Source organism: Myxine glutinosa, chromosome 3 (genome assembly GCF_964187855.1).
Source record: "Myxine glutinosa chromosome 3, kmMyxGlut1.1, whole genome shotgun sequence".
Classification (NCBI taxonomy): Eukaryota; Metazoa; Chordata; class Myxini; order Myxiniformes; family Myxinidae; genus Myxine; species Myxine glutinosa.
Window position 1 is genome coordinate 147,750,868 of NC_136263.1, and position 15,599 is coordinate 147,766,466.

At 38.3% G+C, this 15,599-nt stretch overlaps 1 protein-coding gene across 1 annotated transcript in view; it reads left to right on the plus strand.

Annotated features, from left to right (window-relative positions):
• LOC137423131 (cathepsin D-like) overlaps nt 1-14,438 on the plus strand; it is a 56,125-nt gene extending 41,687 nt beyond the window's left edge. The window contains 5 exon segments of the mRNA XM_078774666.1: nt 13,131-13,216; nt 13,219-13,252; nt 13,335-13,476; nt 13,724-13,822; nt 14,072-14,438. Of these exon segments, the coding sequence (XP_078630792.1) occupies nt 13,131-13,216; nt 13,219-13,252; nt 13,335-13,476; nt 13,724-13,822; nt 14,072-14,233 (523 nt within the window). The 3' untranslated portion in view covers nt 14,234-14,438.
• The last annotated feature ends 1,161 nt before the right edge of the window (nt 14,439-15,599 follow it).

The window sequence follows — 15,599 nt, forward strand, 5'->3', positions numbered from 1 at the left end:
TAGACTCATATTAAGGTCCGTCTACACAGACGTTAACACAAAGTTTTATTTTTCTAAATATTACAACTGTCAAAATAGTCCTAGCACTCAATGTGACCACTCTTCTCTTGCTTGTTTTAGATAAACATCATTAGCATTAGTGATTCTACACTGAGTCAGTCATCATCATTTTCATCGAAATCGCAGAGTCAAACTCTTCTTCTCCTTCCTCTTCCTCCTCCTCTTCGTGCTCTCCTGTGTTCAGAAGATCCACCAGTGAGGTTGGTAGGATGGGACCACTGGACCACATTGGTTTCAACAGTCCTTCATCAGTCCTTATCCATCCTTGCTCCTCATAAGGTTTTGGCTTTTCGATGATAGGTTGATCGGCTCTTTTGTACAATGCTACGCGGTGGTTCACACGCTGGATGTGCGGCTTCAGGGCAGACTGGCATGGAGGAAGGCGAGCCAGATCAACCTTGGACTTGGATGTGAGGGTCTTGTCCTCTCCCACCATTTTTCGTAGCAGCTTGGCACGGACAATGTCCACTGATGACTCGCGACTCTGGCCGTACATCACACAGGTGAATTTTTCTAACTGCCTCTCCACCTCAGGGTTGGCATCCCAGTTGTCACCCAGTTCACCGAATGCCCTGTGAAACCTGGGATTCTTCTCCAGCTTTTTCAAGGGCCCGACTTTTCCCTTCCCTTTGAAGGCACTGGTGCAGTCTTCTCCGCTGAACACATAGTACCCCAGGAGAGTGGCACAGTAGTCCTCTCCCAGGGATTCTGCCAGCTCAGAGACGTTGACAAGTTGGCGATGCTTCCCTGACCCTGTATCCAGGTACACCGTCAGCTTGATGTTGTGGGCATGGTGGAGCAGGATCAGGAGGATGTCTGTGTCCGGTGTTCTGACTACAGCGTTCTTGTATCCGATGGTAGCAGCATGATGGAGGTACAGAACCACCCTGGTATCAGTCTCTTCCTGGTTGCTGTAGATCGTGGGGAGTTCACGTACCTCGACCTGAAACACAAAAAGGCACCGCATTTCAATCACCAGTCACTGCCAGTTTCAGATCTAGACAAACATCACAGGTAATCACCTTTTTTTCAGGAAAAATTACAAATTGAATCGCCATTCACGAAGGGCTTTCAATTCAAGTTGTCCCACTCACAGTGGAATACAAGGTTGCCCTCTCCTGTCACAATTTGTGGTGTACGATAAGTTGAGACTTCATCCAGGACCTTGGCGAGAGCAGTTTCCAACTCCAAGGCGAAATCGTAGCTCTCAGAGTGTCCAAGCCTGTGTAGTATTGTGGTGAGCTGTTTGCTTCGGAACAGGTGCCTTACAGTCACACAGAGGAGAATGTGCTTTGGTAACTTCCATTTTCCATCTGACACTGCACGGCACAGATCTTGTCCAATGGAGAAGACCAGACGCTTCACCTTTTCTGTCTCGATGCCCTCCTTGCCAGTCATTAGCACGCTGAGAAAGCGGACAAGGTCTGGAGGTAGGATGTCTTCAGGATTGAGCTCCATGTCTTCAGCTGTTGGTGGCCATGGTTGGTCTTTACACTCTCTGAAAGCCTGTAGAATACCCTGGCGAAGTTGGAGGGCAACATTTTGGTTCTTGTTTGTGCTTCCGAGTGTGAATGCTCGTGCGAGAGCATTGGAAACTGTTATGTTTGAGCTGTGCACAAGCCAGAAAGAAATGACATCACATTTGTCATGATCAACCTTCGTGAAGTGGATATGCTCCTTGATTGGGTCATTCTGTAGGCATTTCAGTAGTTTCTCTGACCGATAATTTGAGTTCTCATATCCATTCAGTTTCAGTTCCTCGACATAGAGCAAGCGCAAGGAAGAAAGCTGTAGAACTTTATTCTGCTGGATGACCTGGGTTTGAATGTGTTCCAGTACTGAGTTGAATGCCTTTTCATGGGCGGCTGACATGCAAGCCTGCTCCTTTGGTGCTTCGGCTCTGTGAATCGCACACTCATAGTTGTAGAATGCTGTGCGGAAAGCTTTAAAACATGACGGATGGTGTTTGGCCTCACATGCAAAGAGGTCTTTGTTTTTCACCTTTCGATGGAGTCGATAGAGACCCATTTTCTCAGCCCGTGTTTCGATTTGCTCCCATGCATTTTCTTTGTTTTTAAAGGATGGGAAGGTTGTAGGCCTCTCAGTATTGCGATGAGCATCTTTGGTCTCAACTTTCTCACAAAATATACACTCTGGCGGGAAGATGGGTTCAGCAGAACCTCCTGGTTTACGAGGAGAGTGATGCCATGATGAGGTTGATGGCCCTGGTTCTGTATCATCTCCCAGACGATGAAAGTGGCGGACAAAGTGCTTATAACACTTGCTGTGATATCCTACTCTTTCTAGGTCATCAGGAAGAGTTGCCGGGATCTGATCACATACTGATTGCATACGACATGGGGAGTCATGCGGTTGGTTGAGACGTCTATCCCGGATCTTTTGAAGCAGTTGCAGTTTTTCTGAAGCAGATCCTTTAATTTTACGGAGGGGCGTGAAATCCCCATGATCAGACATGGATGGTACATGAAGGATGCATGTAGGAGGAGAGCTTTGGGCTGCAGGTTCTACACTCCGTTTTCTTTTGGGCATGCTTGCTGTCGATGTCTACCATCACTGTTAAATGACAAATAAGAAATCACGAATGATGTTAAAAGTGCCTGTGAAAGGAGGCTCTGAGTTTTCAGTGAGGTAACAGAGGTTCTGAGTCATGTTCTACACTAGGGTACTTTTTAGCTGACTAAACCATGTTTAGTGGCATCAAAAGTGCTAATAGCTAAAACATCTAAATTCTTCCACACTAACGTTAGCTATCTAGGCCAATGAAACATTGTGCTAAGTTACTGTAGCTAGCTCAGCTGTCGTGCCTCTTTCTGGTTCAATTCATATACAGAAGTCAACAGATATGTCTCATGTTTGGCATTAACAAAAGTTTAAGTTACACCGACATTAGGAACATACTGTACATAGATGAGGCTAGCTTTAACGTTAGCTAACATGGTGCTAGCTGGCTCAGCTGTTATTCTGCCTGTTTATGATTTCATGCAGAAACTGAAGTCAAGAGTGTGAGTAACATTATAGTTAGCATCTTACCTGGCTAGATTGGAGGATGAATACCAAGAACAACACACAGATGGAATGGAAGACTGAACTTTCAACTGAGGTATTCAATAACATCAACGTTACCAATTGATACGAGCGCGCGACATTACCAATTGATACGAGCGCGCGAGCGCGCATGTTACATGGATGGAAATGTAAAATGGCAGCTATAGCAGCACTAATTTGGATCTCTAGTCTGTCATTTCTGCACTGTGATTGGATAACATAAAAAAATATGTTTGGGAGTTAACAGCAGGAGTTGGTAGATTTTACGTGGGCTGGGTGAGAAACCTTTAAATAAGCAAGTGAAAATCTCTCGCAATACAAAGTCAATGGTGGGAAGAAAAGTTGAGTGGTACCAATGTTACTGCCAATGTCCCGCCCCTATGCAAGACTCAGGAGCATCTTGTTGACATTTAACCTTGAAAATACCTGGGTTTAGACCCCTTATGTACCATGTTAAGTTATCTGCAGTATTAACGTATCCTTATCATTTGTAAAACTGATTATTTTGTAATTACAGCATTAATATGCATACTAGTATACCATAGACACATGTAATCATGTTATGAATAGTTCTATCATGATCTATGCCCTTCAAAACATGGGTCTAGACACCTTCATTTTTCAATTATCTGCAATATTGGCTGAGATATGTCAAAAATCGTTTTTTTGATAATGGCAGCAGTAATTTGCATACAAATGGTATGTGGGACATTTTTGCAGCTTGGGGCCATAGCTAGTCATTTTCTACACATTCTTTCCAATCTAGAAACACTGATTAGAAGTATATCTCCGAGGGTGCAGGGGGACCTAGTCTTCCTACTAGACTAAAGAGACAACGAGGTGTGGGTCATCAATTTCGAAATAAAGGAGATGGGATAATTGATACTCTAATGGGTATTGGTTCAACCATCCTTAAACATAAAGACCTAATTGGTTCAACTGCTTCTGCCGTGGGTTCAGTTGCGGGTGCTATAAAGAGTATAAAAGATGCTCAAAAGGAGTCTCATAAATTACAAGCAATCAAAGAAATAAAAAAAGGTAAAACTCAACTATCTTCACAAGAACGACAAAAAATCATTAAAATACTTGGGTCAGGGTTTCAACAATTTTAATGCTCTATAAATACAAGTATGGAAGCGATTGATAGTATCTATGATTTGGATGATACGATTATCATTTCAAACTCCACTAAAAAGGAAGACTATTTTAAGGTAAATGCTATAACAGGAACAGACTGGAATTCAAACGGCACAAAAAGTTTTGAAATAAATAATCAACAAACTTACTTGAATATAGCTGATAGTTTCTTGCTGTGTAAATTTAAATTCACTAAGGCTGCGAATAATACTAATGCTACACTCGTAAATGATTTATTCTGGAAAATGTTTGACAGTGTCCGCCTGTATATTGGAACACAAGAGGTTGAAGCGGTTGATTATATCTCTGCTACATCTGAAATGATGAAATTTACACTATATTCGTTTAGTGATAGAATGGGTAAGGGAGCTGTTGAAGGTTTTATTCCTGATATGTCAACGGGTACAAACGCAGACCCTGGTTATAGTCAAAGGAAGTCAATGTATAATGATGACGCAAAAGCTGAGAATAGTTTTACCGTAGCAGTACCTCTGAAAGGTATATTTGGATTTTGTGATTATGATAAAGTTTTGTATGGGCTTAAAATTAGATTTCAACTACAAAGGAATGATAATGTAAATAGATTGCTTTTTGGGGTTGAAAATGCTTTTGGAGAAAAGAATAAATTTGTTATTAATGATTTGTGTTGGTATATTAGTGAATATACTCCTAATCTTTAAATGGAAGAGATGTTAAATAGAAGACTTAACTCAAAGAAACCGCTAAATGTATCATACCTTAAAAGAAGATGTCAACACGTTAAACTGGAACACACTACCTACACTTGGAATTTGGGTGTTCTTCAAGGAAAGCCACGATACCTCTGGCTCATTTTTAAAAAACCAGATGGAGAGGGCGGTACTAATAAGAATAATGCGCTGAGTGATAATGCTAAGGTGAAACAACTTCGGGTTTCTCTTGATGGCACATTTTATCCGCGAGATAGATTGGAAATTGATTGGGAAAAAAATGATTATGCGGAAGCCTACAAGTCTTACCAAAAGGTGTGTGAAAGCAACGGTAATAATGATCCTATTTTGGATATGGTTGCGTTTCAAAAACTTTATACAATCTACGCAATTGACCTGAGTTCTCAAAAGGAAACTATAAAGTCTAATCGAGTGGATACTTCTCTATACATTGAAAGAGGGGAGAGTGAAGAGGTTAATGCATATTGTTTGCTTTTGGAGGAAACAGAATTACAGATTAATACAGATAATGGTGTTATGATTAATATCACATAGGTTTTTTCTCATAAATAAATGGTTGGGGTATATGTTAATCAAATCAATCTTAATAAATTAACATCTTGTATTCAAAATCAAAAGCCTTGTATTATTAATGTTAATACAATTCAAAGAAAAGGAGCTGTAAGAATTGATGTTTTACTCACACACACACAAGTAAAAACACTAAATGATGTTGGATCTCTTAAAATTAAAATGACGAAACCTATGTTAAAGAAATATTCAATAGACGAGTCAAGAGGAGGATTTCTCCCGTTTCTAATTCCTTTATTTGCTGGTTTAAGTGCGGCGGGAGCATTGACTGGTGGTATTTCAGCAGCGGTAAAAACTGCTAACGAAAGGAAGGCACAACTAAAAGCTCAAAAAGAATTGGAAAGACATAACAAGGAGTTGGAGAAACAAATTAGTGGAAGTGGTGTAATTGTAGATTTTGCTCAAAAACTTGAAAGTCTACCTGATAAAGCTAGATTGTTGGTTAGAGATATGCTTTCCTCTATCGCTCAAGCGGGTGTTAAACTAACTAAACGGGGTAATGGATTGTATCTTTCTCATAAATAAATGGATAAATGGTTTAAACAATTTGGAAAGAATACAACGTCAAATATAGAACTTACTAAGTATTGTAAAACACTAAAAATTGATAATGTGGTTATTTGTATGAGAGATGAATTAATACATATAAATAAGAATACAAAGAATATTATTATGAATTTAGACACACAGAATGGTTCTCATTGGGTTTGTATTCATAATAGTCAGGATAAATATTATTTTGATAGTTATGGTATGCCACCACCTGTTGAAGTAATACAATTCTTACAGAATGGTGTTTATCAAACATTTCAAGTTCAAGAAATTAATTCTAAATGTTGTGGTCAATTATGTTTATGTGTATTATTTCAACTCAACAATAATGAAAATTTTTATGATATCATTTTTATATCTAATATAAATGACTTATGTTGGAAAAGATGGTTCTATCTTTGGAAAATCCTCTCAGGATATTGATTTATCAAATTATTATACAAAGGCACAGGCTGAACGACAAAAATATAGTGTAAGTAAAAATATTAATATGAAGAATACTTATAAATTAATCAATTATCCAAACCCTACAGATGCAAATGACTTAATTAGATTTAGTGATTTATCACAATATATATTTTTAAAGAAAACAGCACGTTTTGTTAAACAAGTAAAATTTACAACCACAACACCTGGTTATACTGCCCATACACCTTTCCTCATTGAATTTAACTACCTGCTTACAATTGAATTTTATAAAGAAGGACATATAGTTAATATGCGAATTAATAAATGGGGGTACGATATGCCTGATTTAGGGTATAATTGGTCTTTTTCAATAAACATAGAAGACCTACATGATTTGAATCAGTCTCGTAAAGAAGAATATTATCCACTTGGTGAGGATATGGATTTATGTGGAAGTACAATTAATAAACAACAAATACATGGTTTTAAGAAAAGAAAAATATATGATAGTATAGCGATGGTTAGCATGACAAAGAAGGAAGGTCATGAGATAAGGATAGAAAGCCGAGGAATACAAACCGATTTGGTAGTGGGAAGATGGGGTGGTATTACCTGTCATAATATTAATCTCACATATATTTCTGATACATAAATGGCAGGAAGAAGACTACAAGAGAATTATAATTTTTGTATTCAAGGATACCTACAAGAAAAGGGTGCTCGGTATTACATACCTTATGATTTGGAGCATATACATGGGAATTTTGTCATAAAAAACTGGCCTTATACTGATATTGTTAAACCCACAAATAGAGACTTGTTTAAAGTATTAAATAAAAATGAACTTCACAAAGTTATGAAATATAAAACTCTTTTAGAAATCGTCAACAAATCTTATTGGTATCCTATTATGAGAAAAATAATTATAGATACAAGAATATCTCAAAATCCAGATGAGTACATGTATAATATTCTTTGGGGTTTAAACTCAAGGGTAGCAAGGGATGAGGAAGGAGTTGAAGAAGAGAAGGAGAAAAGAGAAAAAGGAGAAGGAGGAAAGGGAGAGGGAGGAGAAGGAGGAGAGGGAGAAAAAGGAGGAGGAGAGGGAGAAAAGGGAGAAGGAGGAAGGAGAGAAAAGGGAGAAGGAGGAAAGAGAAAAAGAAGAAGGAGGAGAGGGAGAAAAAGGAGAAGGAGGAGAGGGAGGAAAGGGAGCAAAGAGAGAGGGAGGAAAAATATAAAAAGATGGAAATCGGTGAGATTCGTAAAAGATTGAGTGTATTAGAGCAAATAAATCAATCTCAATGCACCGAAGAGGAAATTAAAGAATTAACAACTCTTATGAAGATAATGGTTTCAAAAATAACAACGTCAATGTCTTCAATTTCAGGGAGGAGATTTAAACGAGAAAGTGGTGAAGAAGAAGAAGAAGAAGGAAAAGATTATGTGATTGATGATGTTGGTGTCATTGACTTTAGTTAGTTTTTATTTGTAAATAAATGGAGGAGAGAGTGAAGGCATTCCTTAGGATTCTTTATGTTTTAAAAATAAAGATTGAAATGTATATGTTGAAAACCAAAAAGGTTTTGATACTCTGTCGGAATTTTTCTGATAAATAAATATGAGTTATTGTCTCAAATGTAAAAAGAAAACTAAATCTAAAAATATCTCTTATGTTAAAGCTAAAAATAATAGAGTTTATCAAAAAGGAATATGTCAAGTATGTGGCTCTAAAAAGTGCCAATTCATCTCTCCTAAAAGAGGAGGAGACATACAAAAGTTTCTGTCAGGAAGTAAATTTACACAACTGGAATTCCAGAGGAATTACACCTTCCAGGGTATTCTTTCTGTGGTCCAGGAACAAACTTGGATAAAAGATTAGATGAGGCTGACAATCCTAAACCTTGGTCTAAACCTACAAATAGGGTTGACGAAGTGTGTATGAAGCATGATATTGCTTATGGGAAAACCACTACGTTGACTGAAAAACATAAAGCCGACAGCGAAATGTTGTATAATTTGTCTTTGATACAAAATCCAACGTTGAGAGAGAAAGTTGATAGGTTTATTGTGAGAAATTTGATAAATGCTAAATTGAAACTTGGTCTTGGTTATTCCTCAAAAAACTATTAGGCTCTAATGATGTCATCAAGACTGAGGAGCTTTTGGCTGAAGAATTACACAAACCTATAATCACAAAGTTTAAAAGAAGGAAGGTTTATTCTAAATACACCGACCACATATGGTCCGCTGATTTAATTGAATTGAATAATGACAGGGGATACAGGTATGCTTTAACCGTTATTGATTTGAGGAGTAGATTTGCCTGGGTTGTCCCTTTAAAAAATAAAAGGGGTGATACTTTAATGTTAGCCTTTAAGCTAATATTTGATCGGGATAAAAGGAAACCAAAGAAGTTATGGACTGATGAGGGAACAGAGTTCTATAACAAAATATTCATGAAATTTCTTAAGGGGAAGGGTATTAAATTATACAGCACCTTTAATGAAGGAAAGGCAGTTGTTATTGAGCGTTTTAATCGTACTTTAAAAGAGAAATTATATAAAAAATTCACACAACTCGGTTCTCAAAAATGGGTGTATTTAATTCAGGATATTGTAGATAATTACAATAATACAGTTCATTCATCAACAAAATCAAAACCATCAGAAACATTTACAAAATTAGAATATGAAAAGGAGATTAATTTGAGAAAGCCCAAGTTTAAAGTTGGTGATATTGTAAGAATATACAAATGGAAAAGTCATTTTGAGAAAGGTTATACACAAAAATGGACTCGTGAATTATTTAAAATCATTGATGTAATGGATACAGTCCCTTGGACCTACAAATTATATGATTTAAATGGAGAAGAAATCTTGGGTTCATTTTACTCGCAAGAATTACAAAAAACACAAGTAAGCAGATAATACCCTTGAAAATAATAAATAAATAAATAAAATGTAATGGGGATACGTTTTTAAATCTGTGAACCCCAAATACAGAATCCCACAACTTTTTAGTTGGGGCTTAACTTTTGTGTGTGTATAATGGGGATACGTTTTTAAATCTGTGAACCCCAAACACAGAATCCCACAACTTTTTAGTTGGGGCTTAACTTTTGTGTGTGTATAATGGGGATACGTTTTTTAATCTGTGAACCCCAAACACAGAATCCCTCAACTTTCCAGTTGGGGCTTAACTTTTGTGTGTGTATAATGGGGATACGTTTTTAAATCTGTGAACCCCAAACACAGAATCCCACAACTTTTTAGTTGGGGCTTAACTTTTGTGTGTGTGTGTATGTGTGAGTGAGTCATAATAATATACAAACCCTAACCCAACCCCATCCCAAACCCATCCCTAACCCAACCCCATCCCTAACCCAACCCCATCCCTAACCCAACCCCATCCCTAACCCAACCCCAACCCTAACCCTCACATTCAAAATCCCAACCCTAACCCAACCCCATCCCTAACCCAACCCCATCCCTAACCCAACCCATCCCTAACCCTCACATTCAAAATCCCAACCCTAACCCAATCCCATCCCTAACCCAACCCCATCCCTAACCCAACCCCATCCCTAACCCTCACATTCAAAATCCCAACCCTAACCCAACCCCATCCCTAACCCAACCCATCCCTAACCCAACCCCATCCCTAACCCAACCCCATCCCTAACCCAACCCCATCCCTAACCCAACCCCATCCCTAACCCAACCCCATCCCTAACCCAACCCCATCCCTAACCCAACCCCAACCCTAACCCTCACATTCAAAATCCCACCCAAACCCTAACATAATCTTTCTTTTCTTCTTTTTTTAAATACGTATTTCTTTTTTCTTTTTTTTCCTCTTCCGCCAATTCTGTCTTTCAAGGCTTTCAAGTTTGAAGAAGTAGAAATGGGAAGAAAGAATTTTCCAGCATTTTCTTCCTCGAACTTTCTTGATATTGCTTAAATCAAGCGTCATTAAATAAAGAACATTGTTCATTGCTTTAGAATCCAAAGAGTCTCCAAGAGGAACCCCACAGGTAGAGTCTCCAAAATAAAACCAACTTTCCAAGTTCCCAAGGTATAACCACATTCCTGTTGAGCCTCCAAGATAGGTATCACATTCCGAGTCATCAAAACAAAACCCCCATTCCGAGTCTCCAAAAATATAACCATCTTTCCAAGTCCCCAAGGTAGAACCACAATTTTCAGAAATATTGGGGGTTTCCGTGATAAGTCTCACATAGTATAACTGCGGACCATCAGGGAAAACTTCCCTTTCCCAATTTTTTAGGGTTTCTATGATGTGTCTCACATAGTATAACTGCGGACCATCAGGGAGAACTCTCCTTGCCCAATTTTTTAGGGTTTCTATGATGTGTCTCACATAGTATAACTGCGGACCATCAGGGAGAACTCTCCTTGCCCAATTTTTTAGGGTTTCTATGATGTGTCTCACATAGTATAACTGCAGACCATCAGGGAGAATTCCCATTTCACAATTTTTTAGGGTTTCTATGATGTGTCTCACATAGTATAACTGCGGACCATCAGGGAGAACTCCCCTTTCCCAATTTTCAGAAATTTGTGGGTCTCCAATGTATGACTTGTATTCTGGCTCATCAAAGTAGAACTTGTTCAGTGGGTTTTGTTTTGATAACTCACAACAAGTATCATCATGGTAAAACTCTTTTTCAGGATTTTGTGGATCTCCAAGGTATAACTCTTTGGCTGGGTCATCAAGGTAGAACTCGTTCTGGGGTCTTGGTTGTTCAAAATGTCTTCAAACAAAAAAATTACTTCATCCCAAGTTGTGTTAAAAGCAGAATTTTCATTTCGTATCTCAGATACAATTTCCTGTGAAAGAAAATAACAATGTATTAATTTAATACAATATTTTTATTTGTATAAATCAAGCTCTATGAATATTAAAATAAACTTTGTTAACTCTTACACGAGTCTCATCTAAAAAAAAAAAAAATTAAAATAAATAATTAAATTAATAATTAATTAAATAAATAAATTAATAAATAAACAAACTTACCTCCATTGATAAGAGGTTCTAGTCCAGTTCATCAATCTGAAGGTTGAGTTCTACACAGGTAGTAGGACTCCAAGGAATAGCAAAGTTATCCCATTCCATTTCGGCATAGTAGTCCATTCTCAAGTGAAGCAGAAAGCGTGTTTGAAAAAGCCTGTGTGGTCGGTGCCTTTTTTAAGGACTGGGTGTGTCATTTCCTGTGGAAATTCCCTGGGCATGTCTTAACTGGAAATGCTGTGATGGGAATTCCCTGAAAATGATGTAACGTATTACCTGGAAATGATACAATGCTAAAGCGTTTATAAAGTGGGTGGGGCTTAGCAAAAGTGGGTGGGGCTTAGCAAAAAGGGGCGGGGCTTATCAAAAGGGGGCGGGGCTTCGCAAAAGTGGGCGGGGCTTAAAAGGGGGCGGGGCTTACCAAAAAGTGGACGGAGCTTAACAAAAGGTGGACAGAGCCTACCAAAAGGTGTGTGGCACTGGAGGCGCTCAAACAAGAACATTGAGGGAGGTTTACCATTTTATCTTAGCTCAGTTAAAATATCTTAATAAAGAACCAAACTCAAACATATTTTTTGTTAATATATTAGATGGTGAAGAGAGTGGCAAGAGAATTAAATTATTTCCCACGCATAAACAAATATTTGTAGGGGTCGTTGTTTGAGTGGGCCAAAGATGATTCACCAGATGATATTAAGAGTAAAAGGTTAAAAGGTCCATAAGGTCAGAAGGATCACAGGTTCACACAGAAGGACCATTGTTTAAGTGGTCTAATGAATAAGGATAACATGTCAAAAGGTTAGAAGGTTCGTAAAGAACAGGGTGAGAGAAATAGAGGTGTTTAGGGGCAATGAGGGAGGGGAAAAATTAACATGTAAGTCAATGGGAAAATGAGTGTCCCAGAAGCAACATATATACACTACTTATATGCCGTGTACCGGCTTTGTGTGTTGGCATGCCAAATTTCAGCCTTCCACAACATCCAGAAGGTACCGAACATTGTCAGTCAGTGGTTTGAAAAATGTGTGAAATTTTCTTCTCAGCCCAACCATGTAGTATGCATTCATTTCCTTGCTAATCCAATCTGGTTCCCATTTCTACAATGCCATAAATGGTGAAGCATTCCCCTCAACAGCCAGTATCTTGCTGTGATTCGGCCATTTTGACTTCCTGCTTTCGCAACGATAAACCACATGCTGGTGATGGGTCCGAAGGTGAAATGCATAACATCTTTGTGTCCATTTTTAATGTGGATAATCTCCCAAGTTATCTGATGTATCGTCTTTGACCTAATGTACTTTCTTGCAATACCAACTTCTAATCTGCAGGGAAGTTTCAAAAAAATAAAAATGGCTAGCATAGGCCAATCAAAGTGCACTTCATTTTGACATCAGCAGTTGATGTATTTCAATGGAGAGCTGGTATTTATACTCCAGAGATTTTAACACTTGTCATATCCCAGAATACTTCCTTGGCAACCAATACACAAATGCCTGATGTGATAAAATCTTCAGCGGTTTGTAATTTTGGCTGAAACTACTTGAATGTGATCAAACTAAAGGTTTCTACTTGCACTTTTGGTTTTCCGCTCTGCAGAGACCCGAACATGCTGCCAGGAGGTGAACTGATGTTTGGTGGGTCAGATTCCAAGCATTACAAAGGAAACTTTCACTACGTGAAGCTCACAAAAAGGGCTATTGGTAAATCCATATGGAAGGGTGAGATTTTATTTGTATGTTGTGTATTGTGGTGCTGTGTGTGCTACCTTGTCCAATGTGCTCATGGACTTTGTTTGCGCAGCCTCACAGTGGGCCCAGTGATGCTGTGCCGCAGTGGCTGTGAAGCTATTGTAGATACTGGTACGTCTCTGATCACCGGCCCATCAAAGGACATTGCAATGCTGCAAATTGCGCTTGGGGCAGTTGCTTCACCACATGGTCAGGTTGGTGTGATTCTTTAACCTACAGATTTTGGCATTTGGTGATTCCATGAAGCTTGCTGGTTTAGTGTATTTGATCAGTCATTGATTGGCACAGCTGGTATGTAACAGTAGGTTTTGGAATAAACAATAGGTCATCCTTCCCTTGGTGCACCTGTTCTTGGATTTGATTGTTGGAGTTTTGCACCTTTGGCAAAGATTTATAAGGTAACTGCTTTTCTTTTCTTTTTTTTTTCTTTTTTTTTGGCAGTTTTACATTGACTGCAATGCTGTCACATCGCTCCCAGTTGTCACAATCCTGTTTGGTGGAAAGGGCTACACCTTGACAGGAGAGCAATATGTAACAAAGGTAAGACATGGGTCACTCTGCTTACAACCACTATTTTTGCAAAGGTTCAAAAACAAATTGCTGAAGATGAAATTGTTCCACTGAATTGAAGACAAGTACCCTTTTAAACTTTTATTTAAAAAAAAAATGTTCTTTTTTTTTTGTTTTTTTCTAATGCCGTCTTGAAGCATACTGGTAAATATAATTATGGTTTCATGACCAAACTAGCCATGTCTTTACCTGTAGTTTGAGACTAATTGTTTCTTTCAGGACGTGACCTTTTATGGAACCACCTGCCTTTTGGGCTTCATGGCTGTTGATGTTCCTCCACCAATGGGCCCATTGTGGATTTTGGGTGATGTGTTCATTGGCCATTATTGCACTGAATTTGACCGTGGACAAGACCGGGTGGGCTTTGCCATGGCCTTGTGATCATGCACTTTTGTACATTTGAGTGTTTAATCAAAATAAAAGTTTTTGGTGTGGACTTTCTCTTGTGGTTTTAAAATTCTAGAATTTGAACTTGCTTCTAAAATATGAATTCACGACTTTCTGTAATGTCCATAAAAATGGTTGTCGAGAAAAGTATATGCGGTGCAATGATAAATTGGAGGATTATTTGATAATCTCAACATAACCTGGAGTTGAGGGGATTTAATATATACTGTATATTCCTCATTTGGTGCCTAATCTGGCAATAGGTCAATTTGTTTGCTTGATGTCAAGTTGTCCTGTTCTTGAACGATGGCAATTCGAAAAATTAGTCCTGATCACTTGAATTCAATTATTATTATTTTATTTTTTTCCCACAATCTTCCCATTCTAATTTAGCTTTTACAAGTGAATGGATCTATTCTGCAGGGGTTACCAATAAGTAATACACTAATTTACAAGTGAATGGCTCTGTTGTGGTTTTTTTTGTTGTTTAAAAAAAAAATAATTAACATAAATAAACCCACCCCCTCTTCCCCTCACACACATTCATGAGTGGGTGCATGTAATCGTGCAAAGCTATTCTGGTGGAGCAAACGGTCTTCATGCGAAGTTTGAGCCTTGTCGTCAAAGGGTGTGGAAGGTACAAGGTACTTTTAAAATAAATTTCCCCGATCCAGAAAGAAAAATTATTTATTTATTTTAAAAACCAAAACACATATACAGGAATTTGTATTACCCTTCATCAAAGTATATAGGAAAGATGTGTAAAATTGTTTCATAACAAAGTTAGTGAAACAATCATGCCAGGCAATGGGATGGTTAAAAAAAAAAGAAAAAAAAATGTCCTCCCCCTGAAAAAACAATATTAATAAAAAACACTAATCCACACAGGACCATGTATTACCCTGTACTCAAAGCATATATGAAAGATAAGGGGAAAAAACGTTTTTATAACAACGTTAGACCCACAATTGCCATAAAAGACCCACAATTGCATTATAGGGGATGAATTTTAAAAACAAATCCCCCCCCCCCCCCCACCCCCATCCTGAACAAAAAAAACAGATACTGTATATGCATTGGTCTTTGAAGAAAAGCAAAGATCAAAGATCGGCATCAGCCCACGGGTCCTAAAATCCTGTTCTTCCGCTCTTTCACTCCCTCTGTTCTCTTCACCCTCTCTTTTACTCAAGGTCATCTGCCATCTGCTTGGAAATCTGCCAACATCACCGCTCTGCAAAAAAAAGGTGCAAAAACAGATCCCAGCAACTACAGACCAATCGGCCTTCTCCCAATTAATCAGCAAAGTCATGGAATCTATCATTGCTTCAGATATGAAATCTTTCCCTCTTCTCCAATGGCT